This window comes from Brachyistius frenatus, unplaced genomic scaffold, assembly GCF_029030835.1.
Source record: "Brachyistius frenatus isolate BFR_SWC_R1_liver_20210118 unplaced genomic scaffold, ASM2903083v1 Contig_86, whole genome shotgun sequence".
In the NCBI taxonomy this organism is placed as follows: Eukaryota; Metazoa; Chordata; class Actinopteri; family Embiotocidae; genus Brachyistius; species Brachyistius frenatus.
The window spans coordinates 221,914-235,630 of record NW_027210685.1 but is presented as its reverse complement, the minus strand read 5'-3'; the positions used below and the strand labels follow the sequence as shown (position 1 = coordinate 235,630).

Here is a 13,717-nt window from a genome sequence, read left to right as displayed (position 1 = left end):
CCCCCTACCAGCATGCAGTAGAAGACATATCATTTCTTCGCCTCATTTCCACCATCATGAGTGATCTGCAGCTCTTTGTCAGGGCCAATGACCTGGAAAAAGGGCAGTTTTTGAATTGAAGTGCAGACCGCACACTCAGCATTCACTTGGGAGAACTTCAAAGTGCACTGAGGTGTGACCAGGAGCTGGTTTAGTTTCTCTAATTCTGGCAGCCTCATCAGTGTCTGTGCTTCCACATAAAACTGCCCACGGCTTCTCTAATGCTCTTTTTTTTTCAACACGATGAACACATTTTGGCTGTTCATCATGTACTTCTAGTCTTACATTCTATTTACGTAATCTAAACTAAAACAAGATGTGATATGAAAGTATAAAAGAAGGCAAAGAATACATCGACAGAACAGTAGAAATCCTCCTTGTATGAACTACAGCTTCTCTTCCTGCTTGATGGGTCCTTCTCAGCAGTCTCTCAGGATTTAAAGAACACATGAAACACCGTATATCTAGCAATATATTGCTATCTCAAAGAAGAACACACTAACACAACTGGTATGGTGAAATTAAAAACTCATTTCTATTGGTCAGTGTTCCATAATCTGAGAGTTTTAACCGCGGAGTAACTCTTATAACATGTCGCAATACACTGAACATAAATATTGCGTGAAAAAAGGGAGCAAAAACATCTCCTTATACCGTTTTCATCATATGGCCTCTCTTTGATCCTTTACACAAAGCGCGTACAGTTGTTAAGACGTGATGTCAAGCACACATTCAACCAGATATGAATAACATACTGTAGTTGAGCTTTAAATGAAAACATCTAGTTTCTGAAAAAGAAATGAATAGATAAGCAAATGGTTTTAAATAGATGATAAGCATTATGAATAAATGATAAACTATGAGCTGGAGTTAGAGCAGGTCGCTTATATGAAGCAGATTAAGCTATATTGCCTGTAATCTTTATAGATTAGAAGTGCACTAAATATATGTGTGGGAATTTCTGCACTAAAGGCTCAAAAGCACAGAGAGCTCAGAGATTCATTGTGGCACAATCAAGAGTGCATCTGTAGAGGGGCAATCAGTTCTCACACCAAAGAGTGTATGAGGCTTAAAGCGAGTACTATCTTATACCCGTGGATGCATGCTAAGTGTATGGGCTCAAACATAAGGAGCATCAATCATTTAATTATAGGAAAAGTCTACATAAGCATAGTCTGTGTTCTGATATACGCAGTGATGGCTCTAAAGGGAGTTCTCAGTTCTCCCTGTATGGCTTCACATGTGCACACCAGCATCAACGATGCAACAAGAAGTTGTAACAGTATCAAGTCACTCAAAGTCCAAAGTCCATCCATCCTCACTGGATGATGACGAGGGAAGAGTGTATATGGCAGGTTTTCCAATACAGTCAATTATAGATGTCAGATCTCAGCGTAGACATCATATTACATGTTTCTACACTGTAAACTCTTATACTGATGCCTACTGAGTGGATGGACAGATATGGCATCTGTAGAATTTTTGTGGGAATTTTTCAGCATTTTCAGATTCGGGACAAACTCGAGACTTTTACAGCATCCATCAGCTTCCGGAAGTCGTAACTCCAGCTGTGGTCTCACCAGCTGAACCTTTACCACGGAGAGCTTTGGTGAGGTTTTCTGGCATCCTGTGTCAAAAATCTTTTTTGTCTTGAAAGATCTTGGTTGAGGCAACTGTACGAGGTTCCCTCACCAACCTTAATTTCTCTTTGGACTTGAATCACATTTTGACCATCCTTCCAGTCAGAGCCCACACTGTCTCCACTTTGTCATTTTCATTTTTCGGTTCTGCTTTTAAATGATCTCTTTCATGAATGGAACACAAACTAATTCATAATTAGCCTTAAGGTTCACTTTTGTTTGCAGAGCTGTTGTTATCAAAAACCAACAATATCAAAGCAAAAACTCCTTTGAACTAAAACTGTAATATACTGTAGCTACACAGCTTCATGTTGCTGTGAAAATAAAATAAACAGACAAACAGTAACATTAACCTCGATAATTTTCATCCAGCATATTGTTATTAAAAAAAATACGATGAAACAATGTCTCATTTTGTTGACATTTTGACGCCAGGACATTGTTAAAGACCAACTTGAGGGAAAGAGTTGATTGTCTAATTTGAAGAAAAAAAAAATACAAATCAATACAAATCAATACACAAGGTGTTTTATAATCTTGAGTCTCACATGCTTACACACCATAGTGTTTTGAACAAAATGATTTTTTTTTCAAAGAAGAGGTTTTTTTTAAACACAAATGGCCGTTTATTGAATAAGTGGATGTTTTAATATCAACTGCAGATTGACTTTAAAATGAATATAGGTTGTGAGCATGTGAGTGTACTGTGCTCTCTAAAATGAGTTTTAATTGAAAATGAATGCTTTTTTACAATATCCGCTTAAACTGAATGTGTAAAAATGATACAGTAACTCTGTCATGTGGAATCTGATTAGTTTTATCGTACAGAATTTGCGCAGTGAAAGCATCAGTTTCTCATAATTCTTTGGTTCACTGACTAACATCAACCTTTCTGCCTCTGAGTGGCCATTAGAATCACTTCTCCCTGCCTACACTGAACTGTGTGGATAGTTGACCATTTGTGTTGAATAAGATCCGCTTTACACAGCAGCACACAGTTTAAGTACAACTTTTATTAATACTGGAATCATCACAGTGCGTTTTGTTACATTAGCAGTGACTAAAGTTAACAAAAAAGGGGTAAATTTTACAAAAAGGAAGACAGAAAAGAAAACTTTATCCTCAGCGACAGAGGCGAAACAACCTTCAAAATCAATTCACAATAAATTAAAGAAAAAAGAGCTGAAGAGGGGCAAGGAAGAAGAGAGAGAAAGACAAGACCAGGGTGCAAGAGATTGGTTTATACAGAAAGATGAAGCAGGTGCTGATTCTGTCACAACGGTATTCTTTGAACAAAACAAAAAAAAGCCCCATAGAAAATGCCTCAGCGGTGAGTTTTGTAGAGATTTCATTGGAGAGTTCAATGTTGGCTGTTGAGGAAGAAGAAGAGAAAGAGAGCGAGCGAGAGCTGGAGTGCAGACAGAAAGACATTCAATTTAGTTACAGTGAAGGTGGCACCAGGAGGCCACTCCGCCCGCTCTGCTCTGTATGGCTGTATGACAAAAAGTTGCAGGTTGTTACATCATGAGCCCCTAAAGGACTTAAGTGGACCCTCATGTCGCTTCCAAGAATCCACCTTAGTCATGTTTGCTTCAGACGAGCGTGTGGAAGTGTGTGTCTGTGTGTGTGTGTAGTTTTAGACAGCAGGAAGGATTGACAGATTGTGAGTGGGAGGTGGGAGGGAGGAACAGTAGGGGTCTTAACCACATGTCCTTGTGCAACACACACACATGCGCACACACATACAAAAAAGTCCATAATTCAATATAACTTGGGCAGATGGCTTCGAGAGTGGGTTGTATGTACGACAAATTCATGATTTTGGTCTGATCATAATTACGCAACAACCTGTCAGCACTGTTTTTTTATTTTTATTATTATAATCAGGCAGATAAAGAACAACACATTGTCCATTTGATTTTTTTAAGTGAGTTACATTTAGGACATGGATGAAGTTTGTAGTGTATATTTGAATTGATCAGAAGTAATGAAGAAGTGGAAATCATCCAACTTCTTTTAAATCCCAGTGACCACGGAAACTGATATGTGTCTGATCAAGATGTTTTGGGACTGAGAGAAGTTCACTATGGCTGAATGTTTCATCATCGTCAATCATCAACTGGCAACCTGAGCTTATGTTGAACTCCAGTTTTAAATCTATTATGTCTCAACAACAAAATGATGAAATGTTGACTGTTGCCTGTCTTCTCCAACATTGTCTTGCAGCCACAGAACATTGGAGTCAAAAGCAAAACTCTCACAGTGGCAATGCTGGTTGTTTAGATCATGTGGTAGAAAAGGACGTTGTGCCTTTCTTTTATGAAGAATATTATCACATGTTTAAGTTCACGCGTTTTGCCATCACAGCCTTACTTGGTCTGGTTTTACCACTAACTAATGTTTGCTGACGGCAGTGGTTTTAAACAGATGTTTCCATTTTAGTGATGACTACTTGAGTGTTTTCACTTTACCACTCTTCCCTCAGTGTGCTAATCTTACCCACATTTTAGCATTTACAATTATGCTTCAATTACCACTTGTAGTCACAGTGGCAACTCTTCAACTAGATCCTTTAGGCTTAATCTCCCTTCCAATGGAATTTTGAGTCAGACAGTTTAACTTAATTAAATTTCAATAGCGATATGTTTTAATTATTTACATGGAGGATTTTGATGGTTTTAAAAACTGGCAGGTTTATTGTGAAGGTAATGCGAGCTAAAAGGCTAACTACATGTTAAATTACTGCTCGCACTTGCATGTGGTGGGTTTCTTTGACAGGAGCTCACCGAGAGACCATCAAAGCAACATAAGCTGCTTTTGAGATGATGCCAAAAAGATGTCTCAAAAAGGCTGAAATTAATTAAAATGTAATCTAGCATTGACATGGAGAGTTAGACATCCATCTGTTCTCCTTGAAACCAGCTCGTCTTACTGTTTACACCTGGGAGACGTGTACCCCAGCTAACAATTCCAACACTTTGAACAGCGAACCCCAGACCCAGAGCGATACCACCCGCTGGGCATTACGACACACCCACATTTTGAACTGTTGCACACACGCATACTGACACAATTTACGGAGAGAGAGAGAGAAGGGGGAGGAGGAGAACGGAGGGGAGGCAGACAGAGAGATCATTTACATATAAATATAGATAATAACAGAGCTGAGTGTGTATTCACTGTGGACTGTGATGCAAATAAAGACTTCATGAGAATTATTTTCATTAGCTTTGATGGGCTGTGAGGCAAAGAGACAGACTGCAGCCAACGGGACTCCCATTATGACAAGTGTTGTTTTCTAATTTGTCGGCTCCGCGGCGTCCCTGGGTGGACTGATCAGTGAACGTGGATGGAGTTTAAGAAGTGCAAGGAAAGAAAGATGGAGAAAACAGAGAAGTGGAGAAGAAGAGGGATACACCGGTGTAAAACGTCTGGGTTTAGAGGGATACAAATTGCTTTCTCAAGTTGATTAAAGTGTGTTTAAAGGCAAACTCCATAATTGTTAAACTGGTTGTTTTCATACACCTCCGGGCTCTTCAGAATATGGTGTTATTGAGTGTTTACATCTCAATCATTCTGCAGTTAAATCATCAAAAAAAGTAACGTAACCATGATTTAATTAAAAGTTAAAGGAACAGTTCAACATTTTGTAAACGTTATTAGGTTCCTTCCTTCCTGGAGTCTCTTATCAGTGAAGTTAGTCCCTGCATTCCAAATCACATACTATGTCTTTTTACTTTTAGTACATACTACAGCTACCCTTAAAAAGTATGTACTGTTGCATGTAGCATGTATACAATTGGGACATACTGCTTCATCATAAAAATGTGCCTTGACCTTTGACCCTCTTCATATCCGTTGCAATCCGTAGCGCAGCATTTGAAGTCAAATGAAAGATGATTCAATTGGCCTCCTTTTAAATCTTCTTCTTCTTCTGTTCCTCCTTCCTTTTTCAAGCAGAGTATTAACGCCACCAACTGTCTCGGTGACTCAGTCGATGTGACGTATCTTTCGCCGCACAGAGGATTGTGGTTCAGAACAGCTATAGTAGCATGGTGGCCTGCATAGATCGGATGTAGCAGGACATCCTGGTACTTTTGGCACACTACATTTAACATACTATGTATTGGCACATACTACATCTTTTTCAGGCATACTAAATAGTATGGTAGTACGGATACTGGACTGCAGGGAGTGTGTCTGGCCACAGTACGTCCCACTAAACCAGTACTTGTCATTTTTAAACCTCAAATTGTCTTTTGGTTTTTGATCAAACAATGTGTAATGACTGAACTTTAAAATTGTGGGTCGGTGGGATATTAACTTTGGACAAGGGTTTGCATTTCCCTCTGCTTTCAGGTTTTACACGAAGCTAAGCTCAACATCTGCTGGCTGTAGCTTCATATTGAATGTACAGACAGGGGAGTCGCATCAGTCTTTTTTTTTTATCTAAGTCTCAGCAAGAAAGTGAACAACAGTATTTTCCAAGATGTCAAACTAATCTTTCAACAGTTAATAATCTATGTAAGGTCATATCAATCATAGGTAGACACCTAGAACTTTTGGGGCTATTTGGACAAATGTCAAAGTCATAATTGTTTTTATTTTTTTCAAGTATGCATACTGTATGTAACTACCATGAAAGAAATGCACTATGTTTCATGTGTGTATTAATAAAGATGTTGTCTAGCTCACACACAAGCACTGCTCAGCAACAAGACAGCTAATAGCAAAAGAAATTAAAATGTAGTAATACCACTGACAGTTCAGTTTTCAAGCTTTTGACCGAATTATGAAATTAATGTTAAAATGTCACTTTCTACAATGTTTGTTCTATTACAAGCTGCAGAACTGCGTGAGTTATCTCAGCTGTGAAAGAAAGGATTGCTGTGTGTGTGTATCCTATATATATATATGCATATGTGTGTTTGTGTGTATGCACGCATGCCTGCACGCATGTACAACTGTCTATGTGCCTGCAGAAGCCATCTTTACCCATTTGCCAGTAGGCCTACTTCTAAGCACATACACTCATAAAATGGACATATTGACACGGTAGCAGTTATTTCAGCTTGTTCAGACAGTTAGTTCAGTACACACTTAAATTAGCATGTTAAAAACATTATTGTTAGATTCTTTTTTGTGCTGTTACCTGGGTATTTTAAAGGAAAATAGCTTTGTTCTTTGTTTTTTGTTTTTTACACTCATCTCAGAAACATCCAGGAGCCGCTGAGGCTGTTGAAAGACAGGGAGTATGCAGTTTATTCTGTTCAGACTGTCTTGATCTCATTCAATGTGAAAATCTTACAGCTTTTGATTCCTTGTCTGGTCCTGAGTTGTTATCCATCATTTGGAATTAAGCAGCAGCGTCTGTTCTGCAGGGCTTTATAAACCCTTTATTCAAGCAATAACATACTGTAGATAACTGGCAGTGAATTCAGTTGTTTTAATTTGCACTAACACACAAGCACATACACACTCAGACTAGTGGAATCGATAGCTGTAAGGGTTTCTAGACTTCAAATCAAAGCAGCGCAATGGGGAGTAGCTTTTAGATGGGGAACAGAAGCGTTCCATGGTGGGGAAAAAAAACAGCGGTATTTTCCTTTATGATACCCACAATGGATCATTGTGAATGTACATACATGCACACTACCCCTGTATTGCTTTCCTACTGTTTAAAGTGGAAACTTCATTCAGCTGTACAAGAACAAAGTTCTGACATTGCAATAGTTCAAGCAAATCAAACACGTACAGTCGGATGTCCCCCTTCACCTTGTAGTACATTCAGCATGTAGATTCATGTACAGTGTGACCTTGAAAGGTGGTCTTCCTCAAACTCCTCAGATGAACACTTTCTCATTCAAAATATGTGTTTTTTTCTGACAATGGAGTCCAAGCCCACCGCTTACCCCTTCCACCCTCTCATCCAGTCAGATTCAGCAAACAGCATGCGACAGCACACATACAGTAGTTCCCCCTTAGACGCAAGCAATAACAAAGCCCCTGGGTTAAGCACTTCAACAAAAGAATGTGCTCACAGGGGTAGACAATGTTATTAAAATGCAAACCCCCCCCCTCTCCGTCTTTTCGAATTAAATGATCCTTATGTTCTCTTTAAACAGCCACAAATGTGTCCGAAGCAATTCTCTAAAAATTAATAAATATGTTGAGAAAAAGAGCATGTAAGAGAACTGATGTCACTGGCTATTTGCAGGTCACTGCTAGAAGAGCGTACAGACATGTTGATGAAGAGTTCACTAGCCTACAGATCAACAGCCAAACAAGGACACACTCACTCTCGGCCCACGCATCCTACATCCATATGTTACACAGCTTAGTAGTTTGTGTTACAATTGGAGGTTTTTCTTCTTTGTACATTAATTAAAAGTAAGACTAAATATTCAAACAGTACTGTAGAAGGAAATAAAACAAACTGAATATTTCATGTAGTATTTTCTGACAAACCTTCATACCAAATCTGTGCGCCTGATTCTTTTTTACAAGTACAGCACATACAGTACATATTGTATGAACAGGCAGTGAAATGCTCATCCCATACATCGTTTTCTCTACGTCTCAACTTCAGAAATCTGATTTCAAACTAGCTTCACCTTTTCTTGCATGGAAATGTTCATAAATAATCCTTTCATACGGCCGTGTCCTGAGCTGAACTGGTTATCTGCACCGAACTGAGTTGGGCTGAGCTGTTGGAGCCTGCTGATTTTGTTTGTTTGCTTGTTTGTTTTTTATAGACAGTGGTGTTGTGTTCACACCATAATAAATGAATGAACCTGGTTAGTGTCAATACATTGATTTTCTAAATAGATGAAGGTCTAAATACTTTTTTTTTTTTTTTAGTTTTCAGCTCATTCGTCGGCAGCGTTAGGCGAGTTACTTAAAAAACTGTGATCAATTATTCATCCCACATTTCTCTATGGTAGTTAGTTACAGTACTTGTTACCGTCCTTTATGTATCTGGCCAGGCTTCAACAAAGGGGCTTTTCAACAACTTCAAAGGCTGCACAGCCACACCTCACATCTTCTCCAGAAGTCCAGTCTCCAACTGAAGGCTTGAGCAAAGGTAAAGCTTCCAGAAGGTAGCTCGCAGCTAAGAAGATGTGATAAGACAAGTTTAGATTCACCAAAAGGTGCAAAAAAACAGTTTACACCCTCTATCTCTGCACCAAGCTGTCTGTCAAGTGTCCATCAAACTGCACAAAGACTGCAAACACATTAACTCCCAAGCGGTTGATTAGCAACTGCAACATAATTGGTTAATTTATTCTTTGCTGAAAAACTAAAGCTTTCCTAAACAATGTATCACTGCCCAACACTGCAAGCCACCAAATAGACATGTTCCCCCAAGTTTTGAATTGTTTGTTTGCTGTCTTTGCTGATTTTGTTGCATGATGTCATTTTAAATGAAACGCAAGATATAATGTGGGACAAAAGACTCTTGCTCTGCTATGTTCAAGGCTTCTATTACCTTGCCTATATTGCAAAAATATTCTGTATTTATAGGTGAGACAATACTTTTAGATGAGCTGGTGTGCTGCTATTTGCACGAGCGTGAGTGAAGATTACTTTGTCATGTACAGTAATTTTAGATACCGGGATATACAGCCAAACAGCTTTCAATGTAACATGAAACCAAATTATAAAAATACATATTTATCACTTGCTGCGTAGCTACAAGAGCTATTTTTTTGTTCTACCTTTATTTATCCAGATTTTGAAATCTCTGCCTCCATCTAATACGATAGAGGTGACGTTAATTCCTTTTGTTGCACTCACAGTATTAAAAAACTATATTTATGCACTTCACCAGTGATATGTTTACTATAAACTTGTCTTTAAGCCATAGAATGTGCTTAACAGTTTGTGTAGGTATTTTTCCACAGTAGAAAATAGTTATATTGGTAAGAGGCAAACAGAGATATCTTAACCCGGACAGATGAAACTAAAAGAATGTGCATGGCTGCTGAAAAAAATAAGCTGTGCATCTATTTAAAAGTAGTCTGACCTATATGTACAGTGTATTTTTGTGTGCTCAGTTGTTCAAATACCAGTGCAACCACACCATAACAGCTTCAATGCTTTTCACAATCCACAGCAGGTGATGGTTTGTACAGCCCTGACACCCAGTCCATTCTCAAATAAATATGTTGCTCTACTTCCTTATTCCATCCTTCATTTGACCAATCACTCCATTTCTACCAGCCTTAATCACTTCCTCTTTGTCTTTCCTGTCTTCTTCTTTCACAAATTAAATAATTTCCTCAAGACACAGTCTTATGCAGCCACCTGTCTCACTTTCACTCCTGCTATCATACAGTATGACTACAGCAACACCTACTGGCTATTGTACATACTCTACCCCTATCAAAGTGCTTACAGTTTTCCTTTTTTTTTTTTTTCAAATTTCTGTAATTCATTTCATTCACCAGAAAGAGACAGGGACAGAGAGAGACACACGCCAAAACTGGCTAGGCATGAATTCACAGTCGATGTGTAATTTAGCATTCCTGATGATTGCCTGAATGTGACAAAGGAGAACCTACAATCCTCCATTGATCCGCTTCTTCGAAACAAGAAAATAAAACACATTTATTGCTCCATTTCTGATTTAACATTTTCTCTCTGGTTCTAGAAAATATATATGAATATATCTATACGCCTGGATTACGTCTCGTAACTTCTCGTACAGTGGTAACAAGGTAAAGGACATCACAATATAAACAAGAAAATACACGCACAACACACAGGAGAAAAGCCCTGCCCTCATTGGGTAACCAGCTGTCCTGCAGCAGAGCTCTACCCACCCCCCTCGCACACACACACACAATCAATCACATGTACCCGCACACACATTTTACATTTGCCCACATGCATACACATGGATGCACGCACACGCTATGCAGAGAGAGAGAGAGGGGAAGGGGGACTAGCACGGTTCAATGCCAACACTATTTTTTTTTAAAGATTCTTTTACATTAGGATGAACCAGAGAAGCCCTCTGGCTTGTTAGCTCCCCGTGCTAATACCAAAGCTTCAGTTCAGTGGGACAATAAGTACAGTGTGTTGCTGCTTGAAACAGCCTGGGTTCAAATCCAGCTGGTCACATCTGACCCCCCTCTCTCTCCCCCCCCCCCCCCCCCCCTCCCACCAAGTCGCCCTCAGTCATCAGTTTTTCATCTGGGATCAGACAGTCGGGTTAGTTGGAGAGGAAGATAGGAAAGGGTGTAAGTTGGCAAACAGAACAGAACCCAGTGTTTCTCTCTTTCTTTGCTTCTTCTTTTTTTTTTTTTTTTTTTATGTTTTTCCTGCGAGTCTTTCCATCCCTGGGTGAGGGTGTATAGAAGACAAACATGCGTCCAACACACACAAGTTATAGTGGCCTGCTAGGAGCCTGTCAATATTCAGTATTTAACTTATTTGTCAGCATGGGTTAACATTATTAATGTTAATATTATCATAATATTATATATCATTTACTCTAATGGTGTCTTGAAACATATTTTTTGTGTATGTTTTTGTTTTCATTCATCTTCTGTTATATTATAGCTTTCCCTACATGGTTACGTTTTTTGTGTATGTACTAGGTGGTTGGGCTTCACCACACCAACACCTCACTCCCTATTGGCTGACAAGCATCATCCTCTTCCCGCTTCCTGTCCAATCACAATATGCGTGGAGCTGAGCGGTCGTTGGAGACGGTTTTGCGAAGGCGAACTCCTCTCCTGATGGTGGTCAGCATGTCGCCGGACCCGTCTCCTCCCCCCTCTGTCCCTGTCTGAGAGTCAGTGGGGCCAGTCGGTGGAGGGGTGGGATCATCCGGGAGGGCGGGGAAAGGAAACTGCCCCTCCCCGAGGGCGTGCGCACTGGCTACCAACTCGCCAATCTTCTCCACGAGGCTGTGCCGATTGGCCGCAATCATCTGATCCTCCTCTGATCCGGCTCTGGAGGCTGTTCCCATGGCGAGGCCTCCGTGCTGCTGGGCGTAGACCTCTAATGCTGCCCCCGATCCCCAGGCAGTGTTAGGCAGGCTGAGGCGCTTCGGTGATGCCTTCACGTAATCAAGCGCTCCCTGTGCATCCTCAACTCCGGCAAAGAACACGCATTCCTCGCTACCCACACGGACGGGCACGCCACCTGCATGCCCCCCACCCACATATCCACCTGCACCAGGTGAATGTGAGTCTCCGGGAACGGTGGGTGTCTTGACAGGCACGATGGGTGGTCGGATGGGGATGGGCCCCGCGTTGGACAATGTGCGTCTCACTCCCGGTTTGGTAGATGGGGTTCGGCGGATGGTGGCAGTACCAGGAGTCCCCGCTCCACCTCCTCCGGCTCCGCCAGGCTGTCCAGGTATCCCATGACCCCCCGGACCAAGAACTCCACTGGGCAGTCCGGCCGTGCTGGCTGGCCTCTTGGTCTGGATCATGCGCCGGTAATTCTGTGCAATGTTGGAGTGGCGAGGAATCGTGGAGGACTTGTCAAACTCTGTCTGTCCGTCGGGACCTTCAGCATCGCCGTTCACTGAGTAGCAGTCATAATCTGAACCTAATGTGAGGAAAAAACATATAATTACAAATTTACTAAGTGATTGAGAACAAATTGGCATAAAGAAGCATCACAAAGAAAAGAGAGTAACGACAATGTGCTGTGGTTGCATTGTTGGGTTAACTGCTATAACAGTATTTGGGTAGAGTAAGTGAGAGCCAGCACATCTACACAGGAACACTTTTAATATTTTTTGATTTTATTTTCATAGTCATTTTCCAACTGCTGTCAAGGAAACAGTCAGAATACATCAATCATGAACTGCAGCTGCTGCCTAGATGATTATATTGATAATTCACTGCATCTGATTTTGATAACACTGCACCCTAAAGGCAGTTGTTCTAGTAGAAGTGATACTACAAAAACATCATGATACCTTCCCTTAACAGGATGCTTCTCCTGAGATATATCCAAAAATAAAATGATGAATGCGTCCAGATGAAATCTAATAAATGTGGGCGCCCTGGAGTGAACGAGGATAAAAGCTCCGATAGAGTGAAGCGGATAACAGTTTTACCTTGTGAAGGGATGGTGTCCTCGGAGCAGGACGGGGTTGTGGTCTCTGTGCTATATCCACTGGAGTACTGCAGGGAGTCTCTGTTGCTTTTCTGCTGCTCCATACTCAGTCCCCTGGTCAGCACCATGGCCAGGTCACTGGCTGCTGGAGAAATCTCCTCTCCATGCTGAGGACAAAGACGTAAAAGCTGCATTGGAATGATGCTTGATCACTCTTTCTTTTTTTTTTTTACTTTTTTGTTAATTACATGTGGGATATGAAAAGAGTTTTATGAGCTCCACAAATAACTATCAGCAGCTTCGCACGATGATGTACATCAGCGCTTAGATGTGAGTGTTTAAACATCATGGTCTCAAGTTGTGGAGACACCATCAGCTTTTCTAATACATTATTATTATATATTTAGTGATCACACGTCATATATTTACATATGATTATATTTCGTTTTTTTATTGTAATAATGTGGGATAATGCTTGCTATATTGAGACCGGGGGAAACACAAATGCTTATGAAAAGACCAAAAGAGAATTTCTTTAAAATTGGACGCTGTCACAGCTCCAATGACAGAATATATTATTTCCACATTGCCAGCTTTGAATTACATGCTGGCAACGTCTATTGTTGCAAATTAAAAAGTCATGGAAAATAAAAAGGTGTTTGGGCACAAACGGCACCACTATGTTTTGGCTGGATTGTGCATCCCATTTATTTTGGGTGAACTTGCTTTTTGTCTTGAAAAACATTTTGATGTGATAGCTTCAAAGAGAATACAAAATACCATCATTCAGGTAAACAAAACACACAAAGAACTGTACATAAAAACACACTACTTTTTGAATTCATCAGAATATTTTATGTGGTTATGTTACTGGATGTGATGTTTTAACCCTCTTTTAAAATTTAATATCATCATGTATGCCATCATTTTGTATAAGTAGGGGGTTTCCTCTCGTA

At 40.3% G+C, this 13,717-nt stretch overlaps 1 protein-coding gene across 7 annotated transcripts in view; it reads right to left on the bottom strand.

Annotated features, from left to right (window-relative positions):
• Positions 1–6,262: 6,262 nt before the first annotated feature.
• mtss1lb (MTSS I-BAR domain containing 2b) overlaps positions 6,263–13,717 on the bottom strand; it is a 71,750-nt gene continuing 64,295 nt past the window's right edge. For all 7 annotated transcript variants that reach the window (XM_069709854.1, XM_069709856.1, XM_069709855.1 and 4 more), the window contains 2 exons: positions 12,763–12,928; positions 6,263–12,245 (listed from right to left, as the gene is read on the bottom strand). In XM_069709854.1, coding sequence (XP_069565955.1) covers positions 11,362–12,245; positions 12,763–12,928 — 1,050 coding nt within the window. In that variant the 3' untranslated portion in view covers positions 6,263–11,361. The remainder of the gene's footprint in view (positions 12,246–12,762; positions 12,929–13,717) is intronic.